Source organism: Vollenhovia emeryi, unplaced genomic scaffold (assembly GCF_000949405.1).
Source record: "Vollenhovia emeryi isolate VEMERY1.0 unplaced genomic scaffold, V.emery_V1.0 DF939145.1, whole genome shotgun sequence".
NCBI classification, from domain to species: Eukaryota; Metazoa; Arthropoda; class Insecta; order Hymenoptera; family Formicidae; genus Vollenhovia; species Vollenhovia emeryi.
In genome coordinates this window covers 3,503,219-3,529,263 of record NW_011967221.1, presented here as the reverse complement: position 1 = coordinate 3,529,263, position 26,045 = coordinate 3,503,219, and the positions used below count along the sequence as shown (strand labels likewise).

General features: G+C 32.4%; 1 protein-coding gene across 17 annotated transcripts in view; it reads left to right on the top strand.

Annotated features, from left to right (window-relative positions):
- The window catches only part of LOC105566404 (glutamate-gated chloride channel), a 56,426-nt gene that overhangs the window by 14,253 nt on the left and 16,128 nt on the right, over positions 1 to 26,045 (top strand). For 7 of the 17 annotated variants that reach the window (XR_001009280.1, XR_001009289.1, XR_001009284.1 and 4 more), the window contains exons 2-10: positions 7,023 to 7,212; positions 11,263 to 11,433; positions 12,644 to 12,732; positions 15,803 to 15,952; positions 20,540 to 20,604; positions 20,926 to 21,146; positions 21,407 to 21,489; positions 21,600 to 21,740; positions 25,168 to 25,257. Coding sequence is in view for 1 of the 17 variants with exons in the window: in XM_012020366.1 (XP_011875756.1) it covers positions 11,273 to 11,433; positions 12,644 to 12,732; positions 15,803 to 15,952; positions 20,540 to 20,604; positions 20,926 to 21,146; positions 21,407 to 21,489; positions 21,600 to 21,740; positions 25,168 to 25,257 (1,000 nt within the window). In the remaining 16 variants the exon portion in view is untranslated. The other 10 variants (XR_001009287.1, XR_001009286.1, XR_001009283.1 and 7 more) reach the window with 5 other exon arrangements.

The window sequence follows — 26,045 nt, the reverse complement described above, 5'->3', positions numbered from 1 at the left end:
AAAATTGTCATAATATTGTATACGAAACGTTTGTCGCAATAAACTGGAAGGTTAGTCTCAGTATCTTGGCTACACGCGTCGGCTTGGCTGGCACGAAAAGACACTACTGTGTCATGGCCATGACGAAGTGCGGTCTCCCTTGAATAGGTGAGCTTTTATTGGTGATGCAAGCACATGTTCATTATTTTGCGCAGAAGAATGTTGACGCACGAATAATTAGGAAAGATTGTAGTTTAACTTTTTTACAAATCCAAGATTGGTCTAAACTATTTTTAAATATATACGAGCGAATTTACTGAAATCCACCATGTAATTAAAAGATCGAAATTGAAAATCGGATACGATATAGCGAAATAAAAAAATAAAATATTTTGAACATTGACCTAAATTTTTTATTTGAGGTAATTTTCTTCAACATCAAATTGATTGAAAAAATTTTTGTTTTAAATTTTACTACAAATTGTTCTCACTACATGTAAACTTAAAGCTTTAATCTTATAATTCAATTCGATAATTTTATCAAATCTTGATACATTCGTAGAGTCCAAAAAGGGACATATTTTTATATTTAAAAATATTTTACCGTAAGCTTTTAATTCAAAATTATTTTAAAATTAGTTACATTTTTTAAGTAAAACCACGTTTTCTTAATATCCTAGTTTTTCTCTTAACGAGTTTCATTATTTATAACATAAGATCTATTTTACGTTAAATGATCGAACGCGAACTTGGCAAAGTCTCGATATTTGGCTCCGTTTATAGGTTTTGGACTATTTGACACTCGTGGCTATCGTAAATGTTCAAATGAATGTTCCTGAACAATAATATTGTAACTCAGTTTTCAAGATATCTTAATATATTCGCTAATATAGCAAACAAAATATTTCTGATTAATGTAATTTGATGCATTTTGAGCGGAATATTTGGATTATCGCAATAAACTATTTTTTTTTCAAATATCGCCAACGAAAGAAAGTTATAAGATTTAATAAACTCAACTATATTATAAGACGTCTTCTGCTAATTCACTGCTCGAAAAATATTTCATTTAATCTAGTGAACAAACTATTCGCACTGTGCCAGTAGATTGGCAAGACATTCGGTGAGAAATTACTAGTAAATTAGACATCACTGTGTCCACATTAAGGTCATGTTTTACCAAGAGAGTTTGCTGACATAGCTTCATCTGTCAAAGATTCTCCTCTATTCCTGCATCAAATTATAAAAATATGTCAAAATGTGTTTAATTGCTGCCATTATAATTTATTACAAACTTTACTATATTTCTGCCAGCATTTTGCCAATGGCACTATATCTATAAAATATACCAAATTCTATTAAATTCTATTAAGTTCTAAAAATTCTATTAAATCTGTAGCTTTTTGCCAACAAAGTTTGTAACTTTGTAGAATCTGTTCTTGACAGACCGTTCGGAATTGGCATTAAATTATAGACCCCAATCTGATAAAAAGATGAATATATATATCATATATACAATTATCATCCTATAAGAGGGTAATAAGTTGAGCAGTGTACTAGTAATCTCCCATAAAAATTAAAATACTGCAATACTATCAAGGAATCGAGAAAGATCAAGGTCCGACCTGGGCTGTTCTCTTGTCCTTGAAAGAGGTCAAGACTCGATCTCATGACTTACTTTCTTCGACTGTTGCGCCATTGGTAATGACTTCAGCTTTGCAGTCAGTGATCCCAACGGATAAGTGTATATGTGGACCTGACGAATAATATTTGGAATATTTACGAAACAATTTGTTTTCGTTTCAAAACATTTAATTTTATACTTACATGTACTTTAACTAATTGTAATTTCCAATTAACACATTAATCTGAAAATTTATTAACACTTATAATATTATTAACACTCCCTCTTTTATTTCTTGTCTAAACTAATATCTGACTAATAATTGAAACTATGTATAAAGATGTATAATATTATCGAAAATCCTTTGTTAAGCTAAAGCTAAATTATCATGTGAAATAATAATAGACTATATTAGGCAATATTTGTATTTGTATTCAAAGAAATTACTCGCGAAATATTAATACCTCTGTGAAGTTGGCACCTCATGTCTCAAAAAATCTTTTTTTTTTTTCAATTCTGAGTGCACCCCGAAGAGTTTTAGAGTTCCTTATCAATTTTAAAAATAGTTCTGGCGAATTAACCTAAAAAAGTTAAATTTGAAACTTGAGGATGCTAACTTTATAAAATGAAATCTCGAAATCAGCGATAACACTAAAAGTATTGGAAATATTTAATTTTGCCATTAGGATTTCCTTTAGAACTCTTGAGGGACTACCCAGAACTCCCAACAGAACTGCTGGAACTGTTAAAAAATTTTCCCCCTTCGGGACTTAGACATTTTTCGAACCGATTTTGTGAAGTTAGCATCCCCAAGTTTCAAATTTAACTTTTTTAGGTTAATTCGCCAGAACTATTTTTAAAATTGATAAGGAACTCTAGAACTCTTCGGGGTGCATTCAGAACTGAAAAAAAAAGATTTTTTGAGACATGAGATGCCAACTTCGCAGAGGTAATATTAATATATTAAGGAGAAGGAAAGAGAGAGATGATAAGAAAGAAAAGAGAAAGCAAGGATAGAGAGAAGGATTTTATCTTTTAATTTTAGCAAATCTTGGAGATATTTTTTAAAAGGTTTCTTTTCTTTCTGTAACCATTTGTATACGTATTTTTTATTATTAATGGCCTTAATTGTGTTATCATGTATACTATAAATGCGTATTATATTATAAGTGCGAGACCAAAATAATCTGAAATTGGTTTGCGCAAATAGAAATACATCAAATTTTTCTCGACTGTTATAAAATATATTATAACGGAATATCGTGTCCTTGAAACATATATGATTATTCCGATTAGAAGGTTACATATACAGAGGTACAATGTTGAAGCGATGTGGAAGGCAGCAATCAGTGCTACTGAAACTTATTATGCAACCATAACTTTGCTTTTACTGCAACCTTCACCCTAGGTGGTAAGAAAATTACGTCACCGTGCAGCAGAAACCAACATCACGCATGTGTATCTATTTTTTGCATTTAAAGGATATGCATTTTTAAATAAAAATACAATGTTGCACACCTTACATGTATATTATTATTATTACTATTACTTCTCGTATTTTGATACAATAAAAAGGCATAATAAATACGAAAATTTAAACAGATCATTTCGTATATATTTTTTATTAATTTGTAAATTTTTACCAATATAAAAACGAATCTACCAATGAGCAATAAATTTGAAATACATTATACATTTATACATTTTTATAACATGTATAAGATTTGTCCTTGTAACGGAGTTACAATGTTACACAATGGTACGAAATAGAATAAAATTTTTTATAAAATATTCCGTTTCTTTCTCTAGAAAAATAGGTTTGATATTGAATAGTTAATAACACGTTTGTTCCTGTAAGATTTAAATTTTCATAACTTTTAATAGTCTTGTATGTCAATGACATTATTCGGGTTCGATTACACAGCATTTATCAAAGTACGTATAGAAATGGAAGTGTATAATATTTTATTGGAAAAAGTAAAAGTTTGATATTTTATATATGTATATAATTTTATTAATATTTTTTAAATACTTTCTTCTCTCCATCCACTCCGTACTCATAAATATATATGTATATGTAATATTATACGTGTCACACGAGTGTGCGACATTATTCTGTTAGATATTTTTGTTAATATACATAAGCCTTTGTATCTATTATTTTAATTATTTTCATTCGCAAATATATTCCCTTTAAAGGAGATTTTTGAAAACTAATAGTTCTGAAGATCGTTAGGTTGGGTTAGAAAACCGGTTGCTTAAGGTGTAATCTTTTATACTAAATTATAGAAAGGTTTATAACGAATTTATTTAGTCTTGCCAAAGAGTTAAACAAAATAGTAAACGTTTCAAATATCAAATTATACAGTTATCAATATTAACCTTGATTTAAATACCAAATAAGATAATCTAACATAAAGTATTTTAAGTAGTACGCGATTTCAGCAAATTCTCTGCATATATGTGTGAGATCTGCTTATAAAATCTATATATTTTTATTAAATTATCCTGACGAATCATAAGATGACTGATTCGAGTACTCGTCTTATTAGTTGGTCAGCCATATTGGAAACAGTAGGTGGGTGAAGGTTGTAGTAAAAGTGGTGATTACGGTTACAAGAGAAGGGCAGATAGACAGTTCAGCGATCGATTTTACTTGTCAATTTAAAAAAAAACAGATCAAATTCTTCTTCCTTTCTCGCTCTATATCGGTAAACGTTTAAATATGTATTAACGACAGCTAACGACAGTTCACGAGTGAGTAATTTCACCCACGTAACTAATATTCATTTTCTTATAGAAATGAAGATATTTCATTAAATAATAATTTTTGAATCTTACACATCCAGTCATTTGTGTCCATTTAAAGATTACATAAGCATTGGTGTCATATTCTTTTCAGATTACTGCAGCTGTGTTTGTTATCTTTAAATAATTATTTATAAAATCAAACAGTGTAATTATGATTGTAATGTATCTTATACATATAAGTCACACGTTTATGGATTTAGTTATATAATGCATGCAAATTATGGACAATTATAAAAAAAGCAGATATTTATAAGAATCTCCACAGAGAAATACTGAAAAAAAAACTGATCTATTCTTGTAGATACTAAAGTAAGACATGTGCATTCGTTCTCACATGATTTTTTTTATCCTTATGCCGTCAATCTTGGTCAGCGATCGAGCCGATTAATAAGAGATTTATGAAAGCTGTGATACTGCTATTGTGAAATCACGTGTATCTAAAGCACATCGATACACAGAAATTGTATGTTCTCGTCGCGTTTCTGCGAGGGAAAGGTCGGATCCAAAAATATTCTGAAACTTTTTCTTCTACGTGTACGTGCACCTCGTCGCGTGTTAGTTAATATTTTATTAATTTTGCTAAATGAAATAATGCGCGTGTACAACTTAATCCTCTTCTTTAATTTCTTTCGCATAGCCATTACAGATTATAGCCACCGTTTAATACGACCAGAGGTGATATAAATACATATCGTTTTCTTCTCTAGCGTCTTATCGATATAAATAATCGCGCGCGCGTGTATATTCATTATTTCTGTAAGAAAATGTAAAGTGGCTGCTACGGGTGCGGTGCAAAACGTAAGGATCGATAAGAGAGCGCATGTTATCGATGGCATTACGAAACAGAATGGCCGGACGGCCAGGGTCACGTTAACGGACCTGCGTCCTTCAGTAGCCACGAGATTATTGTGCTAATTCCTAAGTAATTCAGTTTTCTTGATTAGTTTTCCTCAATCTTATTTATTTCGGGAAATAAAATTAATCGCATTTTCATAGAACAACTCAGATTTGACTTGGCATTCGTTTGATTTTTATCAATTAACTCTATTGTTCACTTATTAACTTGATAATTAAAGTTTAACTGACAGTTAACTTTTCTTGTTTATACAATGACAACAGACACGTATAAAATAAACAGATATAAGAAGAAAGATGGTCGGAAGGCAGGAACAGAAAGGGAGAGAAAGAGACAGCAATTTTATAGCAATTGTTTTAAGATAACAGTAGTTTATCTCTTTCCTTCCTCGTTTTACTCTTCCATTCTTCTTTCTTCTCTCTCATAAACAAATATAAATTTTTTTCGTCTTACATGAAAATTACAAAACGCAAAATTATCCCATTGTCCCAAATTTTCTCTCGACTCCTACAGCGTATTCTAAGACAACTATACACGAGTGTGTTACATTATCAGGATAAATTGCGTGCGCACAGCAACATTTTCATTCCATTACATAAGCAACCAAAAGATAAAATGAAGTAATGAGGGAAGATTGTGCAAGAAAAATTATGAATAAGTGGATACGGAAATTAAACTGTAAATATTATTCTGCCTTTGAGAAAAATGAGATTCCGGAAATTGGTTTCCGTCGTAAACTTATCCCGACAGAAATAAACTTGCCGATCTGACTTACAAAGTAGTAATAGTTAAGGTTAAATAAAATTTCTAACTGCAACAGAACTGACCACTAGTTAATTTCTATTTTTTTAATTTATATCTATATAAAATGGTTTTTATCTGTTGTGTGTATATTAAATATGATAATAATTAGTACTGCATTGTTTTGAAAATGTAGTCTCTTTATCTTGTTATTTAAATTGTAGTACATTGTCCCAGAAGGAATAAAAATTCGCAATCGAATCTTGTTAGTAGTTGGTTTACGAACTAACATTCAAGTTATGTTGTTTGACAAAAATCTATCTGCCATAGCCAGCTTAGCATGGTAAGTGAATAATAGCGTTGTTTTAATTTCAACTAATATTTCATTAACAGCACTTTATTAATTTTTATTAATAAGATGCTGATAAGGAAATAAAAGTTAAAATTAAAGAATTAATAATTATGGCTTTCAGGCCATCCATCCGGAAGCCATGAAGACTAATTAATAATTAATTTTTACTGAAAAAGTTAAGCGCTGGAAAATCGGCTAATCACTAACAAAAAAATCTGGACAACAATTTCATACGTAATTTTAATTCGTGACTAAATGCTAATTAGCCATCAGATTTAACTTTTGTTAAGGTTTGTGGAACGATGGCAATGCAATTTGCGTAATTCTCACTTCTTCCATATTTTTCAGTCAGGAAAGTATAAGAGCAAATTAGAGATTGCGGCATTTCTTAAACATAGTTACAAGTTTAAGGTACATTGCTACATCCCCGAGCGTTCCTTGTTCCTTAATGTTGGTACTTTTCATTGTTCATGATCAATTTGTCGTCGCAATCAGAATCTTGCATGTGATCCCGGTGATTTATAAATTAGTCGATAGTAAAACATGACTACGGATTTATTGTGAAACAATTTTTACAGTCTGTAAAAGAATCGAAAACAAAATTAATACATGTATTAATTTTTATTAATACATTTAACGCCATTGCTTACTGTTTCTAGATGGTGACAATAATTTGTCTACGCTGAGATGACGATGAAATACTGAAGAGTTTTCCATTCATGAAAATGAATGAAGAGGGCCGTGCGCGAGGATGAACGCTTGAGCGTAAAAGTTGAAGAGACAGACCTACACAACGAATAGCAAAAGCCTGCCTCGTCCATTGCGACCAGCTACATATCTCACGTTAAGGTATATTCACATTATATATCAACTGTTATTAAAATCATTGTGCACTATCGTAACGTATATAAATTATTACGATAATTTTTATCTTGGGCAGAGACATATGAGACTTTCTCGAGAATAACATCAACTTTACTTTTATTGCTAAATTTAACTAATTTTATAAAATGTGTTAGGAAGTGAAGATTTGTTGACGCATAGAAACCGCTAATGCAATTTCGAATTACCACAAGTATGTCGCAGCACGTTTGTCAATTTAAAATATTGTCCTCTGAAAATACAAGAGATGAAAAGATCTTTGCGCACGCGAAACGCTTAAACTAACGACACTCTGAATTTAAAAAAAAAGATCGAGGCTCTCTTCGCAATGGACATTGTTCGTTTTGAAAAACAAGATTTTGAACACGACACTTATCTATGTTTGTACCAATCGAAATCACGTTTTCTGTCAAGTATTCGTCTTTAGCATCTCTTATACTCGTTCTACTGACATCCTTTTCGTCGGTTTTCATTTCCTCCTAAGTTTATACCGCATCATCCGCGCACAACCTTGCCCCTCACCTATTTCTTACTCTGCTCGTCCTTTCACGATCGCGTGATTCCCTGTGCCGTTTTGCTGATGTACCTCGTGCCACGATGTGATTAAACAGCGAACTCGATTCCTCCCATTCGAGCAGAACCCCCGCGACCCTTAGAGAGACAACTTAACGGTCAAGTTCTTTCCCTGGCGATATTACCCACTTGTGCCATTAAATCTGATTGACTAGAGATCAACTAGAGCAAATCAAATTTCCGCATTACTAAATAACAAGTTAGGAGGGTAAAGGGTGTTTGTCCATTACAGTTCTCGAAGGAAAGCACAAAATATCTTTGGTGTTAGCGCCGCAGCTTTATATTTATTGAATAACATTAATATCAAAGAGGAGTCTCTTGACTCATGACGTTCAAAAATTGTCCTAAAAAATCCCCACCTTAACAATCTTCAAAAATCTTGTAAATGTTTAACAGCTTTGGGAATACACGTGTGTGCACGCGTTTTGTGATGTGTGTGCGTGCGTGTATGTGTGTGTATTGCGTGCGCGCATGCTTGTGTGTTAACTCGACAACCGTAGGGCCGGTTGAGAGATAAAAACTGGACATGGGCTGAGATTTATGAGGCCACAGAAGAGGTAAAGCGTGCGAAAAGCGTGTGAAAACGAGTCGCTTACGGAACAGCATGGATCAGAATGGAACAGGTTAAGCCATGTGACGTACTCTCTATAATGTTCCATGCCGCAACGCTCCGTATTGATCGGACGGCATCAGCTGTACGCTGGTAGCGTTTATACCAGCGTGGACGCCCGCCGGTCTGACTGCCACTGCCCACTCCACTGCTCACGATGTTCCCTTTTCTTTTCTCTTGTACAATGATGTCAATGTGTCACTGTTATAATGTTTCTAACCGACGCGGCGCAGAGAATTTGTTCAATATGTACGGGAGGGTAAAAATATTCTATCCATTTGTAAAACGTACATTCTTCGCGTTCTTTATTTGGTTTTAAGATTGTTTAATAAAAGCTTGTCACAAGCTGACATAAAAATTTGAACGGCATCAAGTGCATGTGTGTCGAAATATTTTTGAATGAAATGTGAAGTGTGTTTTATACACTACTGATCTTTTTTTTGTCTTAAGAGCTTCGTCTTCGTATTTTGATGTGCGGAGCGAATCGAGTTTTGTGAAAAAAGTGCCAGTAAGAAATTAGATACTTTTATCTCGAACCTTTGACAATGACGTCAAAATTGCATAAAAATGCATTCTATAGAAATTTTATATGCATCTTATCAATATCTTATGTGCATTGCTATTTTTTTCTTACTAATACGCTTTTGAATATCTTTACGATTCCAATTTTCTTCACGTTCTGTACGTACATGTACATAAAAATCTTGAACTTGAAAAGTAAAATAAAATTGTGTTTTACAATGGAAAAATGTCTAGTTTGACTGTGCAATAATAAAAATAGATTTTAACATTTATAAAAATTAACTACTTCAGTATAATTTGTAACGCATTTTAATTAAAAAATTTATTTTTAAGACTTCACTGATAACGCGTACAAGATAATTCACATGAACGTACATTACACTTACCTCTTTCGCTCGCTTACTTAACAAAAATAATTATCATATGCCTCCTGAGTATCTTCAGACATTATTTGTAAATTATTACTCGTGTCTTCATCAATCTTTATTATGACTGTCCTTTCAAATCTGGCTGTAATATTACGCATTATCGACGTACGAAAGTTGGTATAAATTATAACGCGTTGTAAGGTACAGTAGACCCGAATAGATGATACCATAATTGCACACTTGACTACACACTTGACTCTACGAATAATGCCTGCTCATCGGTCGCTTTAATATTTAACAATTTCGCACGTACCCCTAAGTATGTCACTTGAGTTTCGGGATGTATACAAGTACGGCTATTATACACCACTCGCGCAATCGGCCGTTGGTATAATTTTCTTATAGCTTCACGCTAGAACGCGTTTTTTTTCGCTATGTCAACATCTATAGCTAATTGTAAGTGATACGGAATTGGCGGCTCTCTTTCCTTTCCCGCATTACAATCCTATTTATAATAAAAAATATATAAGTAGATTTTTATGTGCCGGAATTCGCTTCGATATATAATTGAAGTATAAATTGATCTTCATGACTGATCCTCATTTCAATAATCGCTTCCTGTATCATTTATATATATTATTGCAATATAAATTTATATATTATTATTGCAATATATTATTATTTTTATGTATTTATTATGCATAATATAAATTAGTAAAATTTATTTATATGTAACGAAGAAATGTCAAAAATTGGAGTCTTGTCACAGAGAAAAATTAATGCAACAAGATTTTTACATGATTTTTATTCGACAAAAGATAAAATATATAAATCATGTACACGCATTATTCCGTGTAAACAATTTCCGGACACAGAGTTGCTCAAATCAAATTTACCGATTTGGGAACGTGATAGTTGTGCATAACTACATCGCGCAATTCAAACAGCATAATCAATATTGAATCATGAATTTCGTTCCTAAATACGTTGGTACAGCGATCTGTTTAGGCTAAGGTCTTTCTAATAGAAAACGTCCTCTAAAATCTAACCTAGTCTGTTGAATAATAAATGAACAAATTTAATTGATACATTTAAACCTATAACTTTATATAGCATAATATATACATTATTCAATATAATACATTAACAATTTATTACACGTTTCAAATATGTTTAACTATATCCATTAATACTGCGTTTTAAACTGCGTACAAAAAATATCCTAAACCAATGTTGAAAGAAATACATGGAAAGTGCATTCTCAGCACGGCATTGAATTATACGAAGGCACATTTTACGTCAATTTACGCAAATGAGCAAACCATTCCATTCCAAAGTGAAACGTGAGGCAATCGCGCGCAAACATTACAGCATGTATGAGAGTACGCAATTAAACTGTTGTTCTCTGCTGGTTAAACGCAAGTCCCGTTAATTATCGTTTAGAAAGAGAGTCATAATTAAGCGGAAAGGGTAGAAAAATTTTTCTACGGATTATGAGATCAGAAGATATTTAATATTGGTTCTTGTTAAGAGCAATGCTTATCGGCAGCAAAGTGACTGTCGTCATTTCAAGATTGATTGAACATAAAAAATGCATTTCGTCAATGAATCTCTGTTTGAATTACTAGTACTAAAAAGTACAGGGGACATTGCTATTGTATCGCAATTAATGGTATTACAAACTGGTTAAAGATACAAGGTTTTAGTGAGACATGAGAAGCCTAAGAGGCTGACGTATTCTAAACAATTTCTTTCAAACAGACATTGCGAAATGGCGATATTATACGGTCAAAAATAAAGACGGCCCATTTCAGTTTTGGCCAATGAGCTTTTTCCAAAATGTTACTTTTGTAAAAGAAGGAAGAGAGGAAACACAAATTCGAAAAAAGTGGCTGGCAATTGAGGCACATTTTAACATTAAGATACTATTTTCTTCTGTTTCAGATGACATAGAATGGGTTGGGTGGCGCTAGGGCGGTGTGCGGGTGGTGGCGGCCGCCTCTCGTCCATCCTCTCGCTGTCTCTCACCTCCTTCGCGAGTTCCCTCATCTTCACCTCCCTTTGTATCCTTACACTTGCCTTTACTCTCGTCACCCTCGCTCGTGCCGAAGACATGTACGTATAGCACAGAAAATAATTGCCATATATCAACTGTCTCTTAGCTTCTCGATCATCCTACTATCGCGATACGTTATTTTATCATTCGAAGAAGTGTGGGAGAGAAAAGAAGTACGTGTTAATTATGGACGGTGATGAGTCGAGAAGCTAAATGCGATTGTATTGTCGTAGAACATCCATGTTCCGCTCATCAGAAAGGAAGGAAGACGGTATTGTTGACAACAACTGATGCGCATTCAAATAAATGTTATCAAAAGTTGTCCGAAATTGCGGACAATAGATTCCTGTGAACATAATCTTATTCCTTTATATACAGTGGAATGAAGGAAATAGAACTCTTTTCACCTCTTACAGTTCTTTCATCATAAAAATCGCGTCGCTTTATTAAGTGTAATATTAATTTGAACCCTTCAATTACGATATGCGATCGATATCTAACGTAATATTGTGTTAACATGGTCGGCTCAAGTATACTTCTTCCTTTCTTCGTCTAAAGCGCTTTTATAAACATCTCTAACCGATCACTTGACAAGATCATCTGTTACTTTATTACGCATTTTAGTCCAAGAGAGCGAGATGGAAATTACAATTTTGATAGGACTTTTCTGCATGTAGAAACATGTAATCTAGGATCTTATGGATCGAGAATAGAATGATCAGTATGTTTTACCGACGTTATTAACGCCGGTGATAGAAAGGGTATCGTGTATATCAATATCCCGAATGTTTCGACTGTACTATTGCATTGAATGTATTAGCACAAGTAGACCAATGGTGGAGTTTCTTTGATAGCATCTTATATCGTAATGTGGGTGAAATTAGATGCAGTTTTGTATAGTGCTTTAGAGAGCTGCATCGTTTCTATTGAACTGGTAGATTTCTATGTATATATGTTTCAAGTACAACGTACGTTGTATCTAGAAGACTAAAACGCAACTTTGAACAAAGTTGGCATCGGTCACTCCAAGATGAACGATGCTGTCAATCCCGAGAGGTTGTTTCTCAACTTCTTTAGTGATTTTTAACACGAGTAAATCTCGCAAGATATTATATTGCAATATGTTCTTTCTGTTTCGCCGTGATCGAGTGCGCCGCGCAATGAGTTTCGTGGTATCGAGACAAAGAAGATTATTTGCTGGAAGTTTGCAGAAAAACTATGCACCGCAAACTCGCCCACCGGATATACCTACAATACATTGTGTTGCAGCTTCGAGGAGGGAAAATCGGACAAGGAGATTCTGGACAACCTGCTGCTAGCGACCCGTTACGACAAGCGGCTTCTGCCGCCGGTCCAAGGTACACTGAGGCTCCCATCCCACTGCCAAAATCAAGGCAACTACACCCCTCACCTCTGTATCCAAATGACCCTCGACCATCCAGAGCACCTCGAACATCACCGGCACCGCTACCACCACACAGCACCACACAACCACAGCTCACTGCTCACCCCTCGTCGTAAGAGTACATCTTGTAAATCGACGTATTCTGAAAAATATGACGCGAGGAAAATGCGCAGGAAAAAAGAACGGAGATAAAAGAGGGACGATAGGGCGCGTGATAAAAATTTTACGAGAGCGAGGCGCGACCCGAGCGTATAATTCAACACCTCCCTTCTCCCATTCGAATTCCGCGTTCGTGGAGGAAAAGGTACTTTTCGATATTTAGATATGCTAATCTCGCAAAACGAGTTTCACGTCGGTATTAAATTGATTCAAACTTAACGAAAATTGAGCTCAAAATGCATCTTAATCTATAGCAAGCCTATAAGATTGGAATATGATCGAGTAAGACTGAAGGTACGTCAAACAGTATTTCTAATGCTCTATAGGGTCGGAATGTTATTAACGATTCCACATGGACATATCATAGACGTGGCTGATAGTAACAACTGCATTTACATATATGGAAATGGTGCTGGCACCTAGTTATTAACATCAGAAGTGGCATGTGCATTTAGTGCCATTATAGTATATGAAGCAAGAGTCTAATAATCTGTCCATCATAATATATCTCTGTATAGTCTATTAATCAGACACTAATTTCGATAATTAAGCGAATTAATATAGTAGACTATTTACTGTCAGGAACAAAATAATTTTAGGTACTCACGTATAGAACTATGTATTCTATTTAAATGCATTGATATGACAAAAATGCTTTTTCGATTCGATTCCGATGATTTTGGCGAAATTTGACAACTTAATCTTTAATTGCATTTCTTGAAACAGAAAATAATTCCAGAATACTTAGTTCCAAAATATTTATTTAATTTATGAATTATAAGCATTCGGACCTGTGACAGGAATATGAAGTTTTGCATAGAAATGTGACTGTTATTAAAATTATGCTATAAATTAAAAATTTAAATTTTAATATATAACTTAATCTTACCTAACACAATTTAATTTAATTTTTGTTAATTATGTGAAACATATTTAATCATGAAACATATTAATCATGCAATTCCGAATTCATAATAATATTAAATTAACTAACAAACAAACTTCGCTAATTCTAATTTAAATTGAATTTTGCATACATGTGGGGTAAATATATCGATAAATCTGCTAAACTATTAATTTTTTTGATCGTACCTTAACACTTTTATGCCCAGAATAATAGGATGGAACAAATTGACGTAACAAAACCTACACAGTTGCTTTAAAAAGAAATTGCGTATTTGATAATTTATAGACAATAAAATTGAAATGTCACAAAAAATCACGATACAAGTACGTGAACTATATCGTCGGTTGGAAGAATACTGAATATATCCAAGAAGCAAGAAGCTCCAGCTATACAAAGATTGCATTATTCAGACTTCATCATGAAACGGCTTCATACATGTCATGCGATAACATAGACTGATAACATTACCGATTCTTGTGCGGGATGTCCTCAATCCGCTGAATTCTGTATGTATGATACTGATAGAGTAATTTGTAATGATGCGAACATTTTTAGAGGCGCTTGCGATAACAAAACAGATTATAGACAAAATTATATCAATTTCATCTTATATCTACGAGAGGAAGTCAATAAATAAGTATATACCTCAAGTATATACATATAAATGTATATATCTTTACACTATTTTTCATCATAATCGCCTTCTTCGTTAAGACACTTGTTCAGCCGGCAGATCGATGCATCAAAAGTCTGTCGGTAAAAATTGGAATCCTGCTGGCGTAGCCACTTTTTCACCTGAGACTTGACAACATCATCCGATTAGAATTGCTCGCCACGAAGGTGCCTTTTCAACTGCGGAAACAGGTGAAAATTTCATGACATAGCTCGTGACGCGGTGAATCTCTTGGAAAGTTGGAACTAGGAAATTCTTCAACAGAATCCCAACTTTTACCGACAGCTTTTTGATGCATGGATCTTCCGTCTAGACAAGTCTCAACAGAGAAGGCGACTTGGATGTTGAAAAATAGCGTGTAAAGCGTATACTTTATATACAATATTTAAGATATATGTGTAATTGAGTAAATAGAATTAAAAGAGAACTTATTGACTTTACCCTTGTATAACTTACAACAAAAGAAACAAACAATTTTTCTTTCATAAAAATTCCTGCAGCTGTTGAATTTGTCTCTTGATATTCTACAATATCGAAATTTACCTCTTGATTTGCTACGATGTAAAGAAAAAAAGTCATACCGTTTTATCTAAAGTACTCGAGATAGTTTTGAACATTTTTACGGAGAAGAAAATTTTTTTTATCGTAAATTACAGCTTGCACGAGACAAATAAAGTCTTATCTCTCTTTTCTGAAATTGTTACAAAAGTTTCTAAAATCGCAGCTGACATAATAAACACTCTATTTTTTTACTAATAATAATAAATACCTCAATTGATACGCACAAAAATTGAATTAAGGAAAATTGCACTACATTAAATAGTTTTATGATTATAGAAAATCGGGGGTTTTTTTTAAGAAAAGATGGGATGTGGGCAAGGGTTGTTTGGTGTCATAGAAACATACACTGGAAAACCTACACAACTTCTTATCATTCTTCTAAGAACACTGTTTTCCCATAAACAATATCACACGATTATATCGGCATATCCGTTAAATGTATCACGATATGTTAATTAATAATAAAACAGGAGAAATGGACTAAAAATATACATAACTTTCAAATTAATGAGTTACAACTCACTTCTTCGTTGAATAATTATTTGAAATATAAGCCGTACAGATCAAGAATCTAGTCATAAACGAAAAACAATAAAACACAGAGGACACATATCTTGGATATGCTTAAGCAGTTTTTTTGAAGCCGTATATTGAAATGGAATAGACGAAGAATGCACAAAGTGAGGATAAGACGACGTGCGCAAGGGCTATTGGGTGTTACAGATGCTGATTTCTGCTGCGGAATGAGATGGCCTGGTGACACTACCGGCTTGACAAACCAGTCGTCGATCTCTTCTAACGACGCCAAGAACCAGAACAAGAACCAGAACAATAACCACTACACGTCGCACCAATACCGCACTCACCTTCGCGGTCCGTCCTTTAACATTTATTTCTTGTTACTACACAATATCATCTGTAGAGAAGATTGTCCAATATTATCGTGATATCTTAATCCACTTAAATCATTCTGCGCGACTTATTCAGTATTGGCTCGATGTATCCGATTTAACTACTTGTCTTAACAGAAGTTTATACTCTATTGTTAAATGAATACACAAATTTATATAATTTATTTGGAAGAGACTGTAAGAAATTAATTTTTATTGCGACAGAAGTATATCGCGTTACTATATATTTCTCTATCACGTGTTTATACAAGTTATACGTAATTAAACAAATAAAATAACGTTGATACATTCGCGATAATTGCAATTCGTACAAGCTGAATTTGCTAATAATTGCGCGCAATTAAATTTTGTTAACAATTCGCAAATTAGATAATTTAGGGATCTAAACTTTAGGAGAGAATGATATTTCTAAAATAATAACATTTTTTAAAACTACTTTTCAATTATTAAATTTTTATTATTAATTAAACCTTTTGATTTGATAGGAATTATTTAATTTATTCCGAGAAGATATAATCAAAAAAGTTGTCCGCCAATTAAAAATAATTTAAACATTAAAATAATCACTAACACTGTTACGATTTTGTCGATAAACTATTGATTAATAATTAATACAATTGATCGAGTTGAATACTGAATAGGGCGTGTATCGATCTTCTATGCGAAGGTTTACAAGTCGGTCAAGCAATACACACACGTGTCTTGTTATAATATAATAGTCGAATTTCCGTACTCTTTTTTTTATATACGAGGAGCAAACAACCTAGTTTTAACACTTTTGCTGAATTTCCAATTTCAATCCTAAGTTCAATAAAAAAAAAACATTATTGCAGGTGTAACAGATATACATGTATTTAATTTGTCTTTTGTAGTTGGACTTCTTTATATTTTTCACCTTTCTTCTTTTTCTTTTTAATGTCAAATTATATACACATTTCCTTTCAAGTGCTGAAAGTATATCCATAATGTAACTACAAAAAAATAGACTTAATGTTTATCCTACTTTTACAAGTCGTATGGCAAATGTAAACTAATCCATGAGCAAAGCAAGAGAAGATGCTAAGGATGCGAAGGTTAAGGGTGCGATAAATAGAACAGATTATAGAAATAATTACAAATATGAATATTAAAAATATGGAGATTCGACTGTACATACATAAAAGTTTATATAATTACATTAACGAATTCCACACACACACATCACTATATTCTATTCTTTAAAAGAGATACTATAAATTATACACTTAATAATTTACATATATCACTATATTTTATTCTTTAAGAGAGATATGATATATAATATCTATATATTTTTGCTGTTTTGTTAAATTACGCTTGCAAAAGTACCACATGATGTATTATCCCTTAATTTCATTGAATTTTTGTAAATAGGTAGAGATCGGAAAAAAATTGACACGTACTTTGCCTTTTACTTAGACACTTAATAACCTAAGAGATAAACGGGTTTAAATATACACTTAAAATTCTAGATTGCAAACTTAAATCCCAATAATGATAAACTTTTTTTCGCCTTTTTTGCATTTGATTTTTATTTCGCTTACACAAAAAATATGTTACGTGTCATCTTCAATCAGAAAAACCAAAACTTAATTTTAAAGAAATTTCTACGCGAAATAAAAATGTTATGCAAAAGAAAACGTGAGAAAATGCGTTACTCGCCGGGATTAAAATCTACGATCAAGAGTTTTCAACATGTATTCCGACCAATTTTATTGTTTAAATCTTGTCTCCTAAACTGTTAAGTGTCTTAAGAGCAGCGAAACATCCATCTTTTTTCGATACTCTATGTGCTAAAAATTCAGTGAAACCGAAGGGTAACACGTTTCCTTGTTAGGTGGTTTAATTTTAGAATATCTAACAATATTTATATTATCCATATTATGAAAAACGCCATCGTTATGGATAGTAGAAGTTATTTTAATGCAATTGATTTTTATTAAAATAGCTTTTACTATATATAATAGAACAGGAAGTTGTATAAGAATGTGTTAATGTCGAAGTATTAATGTCTAATTACTGCCAAATGCATTAACTGCATCGACGATCCATTAAATCGTCGACTTTTACTACACACAATTTTAGCACTTTAATAATTTCATACACGTATATGTATATTTATACATATATGCACAATGAGAATTAAACAAAGCATTGATGGTAATATACTGTTGAACAATCAAGGAATGATGATGTGAATGAACGGACTTGATGTTTAATTGTACAACGTTCGACATTAAGGAAAAGAGAGATGCAATCGTCGTTGGTACTAAGAGCTCGTATTTGTGGGACTGTGACTTGTGATGTGTATGTTTAGTTGTGGCAGCGGACTTTCCCTCACCTGCACAATCATCAAATCGTTTTTTATTCATTAGACAATCCCAATTCTATTCCGATTTATCAATTTTTATTAATCACAGTGCTCTCTGAACTGTTCACGATTTCGCACACCTTTTCTTACGGGAAAATCAATTGGATATGCTCGGATTAATTTCCCTTCGCTTCCATATACGATAGAATTTTTCCGATAATGCCCGACTGAGCTTCTCGGATATTCGCGTTGGATATTTATTAACGTATATTGAACCCCAAATTAATTCTTTGCGGAAAAACTCTCGTAGTTTTCATTAACGGATCCGATTTTATTTAGTCACGAGGCAAACGCATTTATTAATCAGGACTGCCAAGAAGTCGGATCCGGTGATAAATATTATCGCGATACAACATGCCATCTGTTTCCATCAGTCACAAATGCCATAAATTAAATTAAATTACAGCGTGAGATAAAATTAATTGATTGCCAATGGTCGGATTTACAATCAAGGTGATTTGACTTTCGTGTTTGATATTAACGACTTATTAACATTCATCTCACTATATATGATACATTCTTGTGAAGAATTGACACCGGCGTGTTTATGAATCGCTCTAACGTGCATGTCGATATTTCTTTTAATTCATTACGCGTATTATAATTGATATAAACATATCGCGTATAATAAACTTTATTATGAGATTATGAAAGAAAGGAAGAAAGACTGTAAAACTTTCAAAAGTACCTCTTTAATATACGTATATATATAGAAATGCATTTATAAATTTGAAAACTATATGATTGGTTTTCCGTTTACAAAAGACAGTATTTCAATTCTATAAAATGAGTCCATCAGAACAATTTTTGGTAAGATCACACTCTATATCCGGGGTGCAACTCCCATTCTCTCTACTTTCTTATCAGCAAACATATCTGTCTTAATTGTGTTTACACGTGATGACAGTCGGATCGCTGGTTGGGACTCTATAGTCCTTCTTGATAGATTGAGACATTTATGTGGATGTTGTATCCAGGGACAAATATGTCTGAAGACAAATCTATAGTCTTCAAACAGAGTACGCTATTTTATAGTAGAATGACCCCGTTTCTCTTACCTAAAATACATTGGTTTTCTACCATCGAGGAATGGAACATGTTTGTATAGTGTTACATTATTTGTCATGTAATAACGTAGAACCAAAGTAAATGTTATGTGAGTTTTATGATACATTTCTGGTAGTAATAGATTACATATACACGTTTCCTAGCAAGATATAATTAGCAACATAATGTTCGCAATTTGTTTTCATAGGCGATGGCAATGACTAATGATTAGATGGTATTGTTCATTTTTTTGCAATACATATTGCGCAATTTAGAGCACTCGTTGCGAGGTTTTGAGTAAATGCATTTGAAATATATTCGGCAAAATATATTCTGAAACAGACCAAGTGAGAGAGAAAAAGAGGGAGAGAGAGAGAGAAAGAGAGAGAGAAAGAGAGAGAGAGAGAAAGATACGTACGACAATAATAATATATTTTAGGATAAAGTTCGTAAGCCAATCCAAGTCCTAATCACGACCTCAAGCTTCTTTCCAAGTAAATAGCAGCATGTGCACAGCATGGCTAGAAAAAAGCTTGTAGCATATTCCTTAACAGCATCAGCTTATGTTGATTATATAATAAATACAAACACATTATACATGCACATAGAGATATCTAATATATTTGTAGAAGATTGCACTTTAAATACTTATAATTGTATAGAAATCGCACTGGACGATTTCCATGCAATAAAACAAATTGTGCACCGATCGATCTGTGATTTGCAATACTAGCATTCTCTTTGGTACAGTGTTTAATATACGTGTGTCGGGAAGTATAAATTATTCTAAATGATCTTCTCCCGTGTACAAAAAAAAAGATACGAAGTCTGTTCAATACGCGCAGCAATATTTATATAACCGATAGAAATAATTTACTAAACAGAATCCTCGCCCTCATAGCACGAGTCAATTGTAAAGTATCGCTATATGTTTGCCGTAATGTCCAATCGTGTTTTCTTTTATTTGTTAAAGGCATTGAAAAATCTGTTATTGTCGTAGCTTTACAGAAATACCTCTTATATTTAGAAAAATTGATGTTAACAACTTTGCAACGTGATCGATCGGATAATCGAGAATGTAGCAGGTAAAATTATATTTATTTGTTGTTTCAGGAACGTTGACCGTAAACGTGAGCGTATTGCTGCTAAGCTTAGCATCTCCTGACGAGTCCAGTCTGGTAATACAATTATTACTGTACCTTTCCTTTATCTTAGTTTAATCGAAAAAAATGATACAATTGTAATATTAAAGAGACGATATTAAAGAATAGCCAGAATTATAAATACAGAATTCAACATTTCCGGTCAGTTTAATTACATTTATAAAAATGTATTTGCATTTACAAAGGAAATCTGTTTATGTATTAGGAAGGAAAAGTAATCAATTGCGATGATTCTTAAACGTGAAACAATTTCTTTGTGCAACATATTTAAATGCAATCGTGTGTTAAAACACAGCCAAGATCATATGAGCTACGATCATCTTTCTGCTTTCACAGAAATACGAGGTGGAATTCTTACTGCAGCAACAGTGGTACGATCCACGATTGCGTTATAGCAACAGATCAAGATATGAGTTTTTAAATGCGATTCACCATTACGAGAATATCTGGTTGCCGGATACGTATTTCATAATGCATGGAGATTTCAAAGATCCCCTCATTCCTGTTCACTTCGCCCTGCGGATATACCGCAACGGCACCGTCAACTATCTTATGCGGTACATAAAACATCGATATAATTTGACCTCTTATATGCAAGCTGAACGTTCTTAAAATACGAAATGTTTGAAAAGATGATCAATAATGTGTTTTTACAAAGTGATTAATAAAGAATTAATATAATTAATAAATAACATTGCGAAAATTTTAAGAAACGTTCTTTTTTTTCATAAATAACTTGAGATCAATGTTAAATACATCTATAATTTTCTTTTCTCCAGCTGGAAACTCTTTTCGTAAATAATTATTATCATTTTAGGCGTCATCTTATCCTATCCTGCCAGGGTAGACTTAATATCTTCCCTTTTGACGACCCATTGTGTTCATTCGCAATCGAGAGCAGTGAGTAATTAAAATAGCTCTCGGATATGAATGATATAAAAGGATAATTATGTTGTCTCAAACATGCATTGTTGGCTTGAGTTAATAACATTCTCATTTTTACTTTTCAGTATCGTATGAGCAGACAGCGATTACGTATGTGTGGAAAAATGATGAGGGTACGTTACGAAAAAGCCCAAGCCTGACGTCACTGAATGCGTATCTCATTAAAAATCAGACAATCACATGTCCGATCAAAGTGAGCTGGCGAGGTAAGGAAAACAATCGGTTATACATTTTGCAAGTTTATTTAGAGAGAAAAAGTAAGATGTACGCATTTCAAACAATTCCTTTCAAACTTTATAAAAAAGTGTTATTAAATGCACTCTGCAACATTTATGTTTTCATGTTATTCCTAGATTATTAGAATTTTATTTTTGTTATATTGTCTTCTTCTTCTTCTTTAGTTTATCGCGTAATTTCAATTTTTTTATACAAAAATATGCTTTTCATATAAAAATGTTTTTAATACAATCAAGATAGGCATAATATAATATTGGTCATACAATCTTTGCGCGTTCAAATATATATTATCAAATACAAATGAACTTTTTTCGGTGTCATTCTATGGAAGAACAATAAATGCAATATTACATTTGGTAACCAGATCGATGCATCACTGTCGCTATATTTTTCGAATTTTTATTCCATCCGGAATAAAACTCACCGTCGTCTTTATTACCGATGCTTTTTCCTCGAATCGATAAGTCTGGTGGTCGGAACCGAAAAAATTTTTCCATATATCTTCTTTCCATATCTATAAATTATAAGAATAGTGCCTTACTGTATAAATAATCATTTAATCATTGAAATTTAATAATTTTAATCAATCTTTTAACAAAACACTGAATTGAAATTTATCTCTAATTTTGCTTTTATTGCTAATTTTTGTTATCTAATTTAATCAATTTAAAAAAATGATTAATATTAATCATGACATTTGGCGATGTTTATATTTAATTAAAAAAAATAAAAAAGGTAAGTTTGCATGTACAAAAGTTGTATAATAATATAATCCATGTCGTCCTTTTATATCAGTTCTGTTTAAGGAATGTGCTACGCTTAATTTTCTAATATTTTAAAAACTGAAGTACAGCTGAAGTTTTCAGTACATACCGTGCTTCTGTTTCTTTACTTTTTCTCTTAAGAAAAGTATTTTTCGGGAATCCAGTTTCGTTGTAATGTGAAATCTTCTTTTCTTATCATTAGTAGCTGTACAAACTTTTATTCTAACACTAAATTGAAGTGAATATATATTAAGTATATATATATATATACATATTTGTAGAAAATTTACAAATGTTGGTCAATTATATGTAGGATTAAATGTTGAATTAATAATTCACTGTTGCTTTTATTGTGACAAAATACACAATGAATTAATTCTGAAATAATATATCTTCCTTAGAAATGTTCTCCCTTTTTACATACTTTTTTTTATGTACAATGGTACTTTTCTCTCTCTTTCTCATTCTACTGTGAGAATACAAATTAAAACATTGAAGATAAAAATATCACGCATGAAATGATGTAGCAGCACATACGTACATGTATATTGTATAGTATATACTGTACGTATAATAATCATATGTATATACATATGTATAAGTCACTTGTGCATGCGACATAGCGTAATCAATATCCATATAATTGTATCTCTTACCCTGATAGTGATGTCATAGTATTTGTATTTTGACAATGTACACACACGTGTACGATAGTAGATTTTCTAGATTGTCCTAGAAAATGCATATTGGCAACCTTGGATCCTGTCTCGCTTTTCAACTAAAACGCCGTGGTTTGCTTTTGGGGTGAGGCTTTCTTTCTTACGATAACTCTTCATCGGGCGTCCTTGAAGGGCGACCCCTCTCCTTTACCTTCTCGCGCTTATAATCGATCCGTTTGCAGTATCGGCAATTACTGTGAAGAAATCTGAAGAAATTGCGAGGCTCGCCATACTTCGCACTTTGTACTGTGCCAAATGAAAACGGAATTACACTTCATTGTAATTCTAGAGAGAACTTTATTCGTTACCGACGGCTTCTGCTAACATAGAAATCAGGATTTACATGTGTAGAGAAAATAATGACTTTCTGTTAGTAAGCTAATGATTTTAAATCGCTTCTTAGTCATTCAAATGCGACGATAGATTTTCACCTTTGACGCGCGAAACTATGCAGCATGTTTGGTTATATATGTACACCTTTTTTTATATAGGTATCATTTTCAAAAAGATTAACATTATTTTTTTGTGCAATCTATTACAATTTAACAAAAAACCCGATAGTAATGGAAATTATTAATCGCTACAATTTTACTGCCCTTAAAATGACATGGATCTTCAAAATGTCACTACAATTTTGAAAAATTAAAATTAAAATTGTAAAATAGAGCAGTTAACATAATTTCCTATGTACTGTGTGTTGATTTTAAACAAAACAATTACTCTATATATACATATGTATCACATAGTATATAGTACACAGTACGCAGTACACAGGAAATTGCTTAATTTTTTCTTAAAAGGTACCCCGAAGAATTGTTAAAGACATCTTTGAAATTTGTTATATTCTATGAAGACTCGAAGGTCTAATGTACATAAAAATTTTAATATAAAACATATAATTTTTCTAAATCAACATACGTATAATCGCAGCTCTGATAACATCTATTTAAATAGCGGTTTTTTACAATTTTAATCTAAAATTTTTCATAATTAACGTAATGGAAACATTTCGAGTGCTGCAATTATTCGAAACATTATGGAAAATGTATACTATCTTTTTTAGAATAAAAAATAGAGCACACGAGTAATTGTTTGAAATACATTCGTTTGCAAACTTGCAATATTATCATATTTTTCATATATGGCACAGATATTTTATTTTAATTATAACGAATACGATAAACTTATTTATAAACACAAAAATGGAATAGAAATATAAAGGAAAAAATTGGAATTGTAAACACTTAAATATCAATCCACTAACCAAGAGGGTTTTAACTTTTAATGTAATTCGCCCTAAAGGAGTTAACCATGGCGGAAAGTAGGTTACGCTTGATTTATTTCATAAAACGTTGGTATTGTTTTGTTAACAACTAACAAGAAAAATTGAATATACAAACACAGCTTTAAATTATATTGTGACAAAAATATTGCCATTACATACGAGCCAAGTATAAATAGTTTGGTAGTATATGAATAGATTTTAATTTGTAAAGTATCTAGTTTATTAATGAATCAATTCGCCTCAAACTTTGATAAACTTTGTCTGAGACAATTATTATTTCTATTCTGATCTTCATTTGGATTACATACTTCAATGTTCACGTTATATTCATTATACCTTATCACTGTGTATATTACCATTCGTCAACGAAAAATTATCGTAAAATGATAAAAGAATGGAGCAAGTAATTTTCTAAAAAGTGATTTGTCAAATTTATACACACATAACGGAGAGAAAACGTAAGTTTAGTTCCATGAGTAGATCAAGCTCTCCTTACGCTCTTAGAGTTTACTTTCCGGCTCTGTGAAGATTTGTTTCTCCTTACAACACACAAAATCTGGAAAAAAAAGACGGAAAGAGAAATAGAGAAAAGATAGGAAAAAAAAGATCGTGGGCTGTTCTGTTGCAGCTGACGGACAGATCGTGGTTGAGGAGGACGAGTTCGATGATTTTGGAGACTCTAAGTGCTCGCTGTGCCAGCGCAGATTTGAGGAGCAAGGTAAAAATCTATCTCTCTCAACGATATGAGTGTAACGCGTAAAGCGATTCGAAGGAGAATAAATGAGGGAGAGAGAGACAGGAGACCAAGTTTACCAAAACTCAAAATGCCAAAATATCCCAAGTAGATAATCACTGTTTGCTTCGTATTGTATAGTATATTGATTTGCGCAATATTGCGATAAAATTGCTACTTAATTGGAGACCGTAAGACTGTGAGCGTTGCCAAATTTCGTAGTTAGAGCGTTGCAAATGCTGAAGTAATAATTTATCTTCTCTATGCATATATTGAGCGTAGCGTACATTGATTTAATTGCATTTACTTAAATAAAAAAATAATACAGGGAGATTTTTCTATTGCAAAGTACATTTTTATTTTTACAATTTTGTTTACCTTATATTTATATTATTATTTATATAGCGACGCTTATTTATTATAACAAGCTTATATTGTAGCGTTATAGAATTGTTACACGATTACTCGTAAATATTTGCCCATTTATATTGTTTCGAATTTGTCAAAAACGCAATGTCATATTTGAAAGATATTCAAAAAGTTTTGTCATTTTCAGATAAAGCCAACAGATAGATGTGACAAATAACGCAACTATATTTTAGATCTTTTAGATAAAATAATGTATTGTAAAATGGAGAATTGTAAAGATTATAAAAATTCTGTTGGTGAGCACATATTTATGAGTAGTTCAGATCAAGCGCAATTAAACGTAATAAAATAGTAAAGCTAATATAGTATCAAAATGAAGTATACCGAACAATTTTACATTGTCA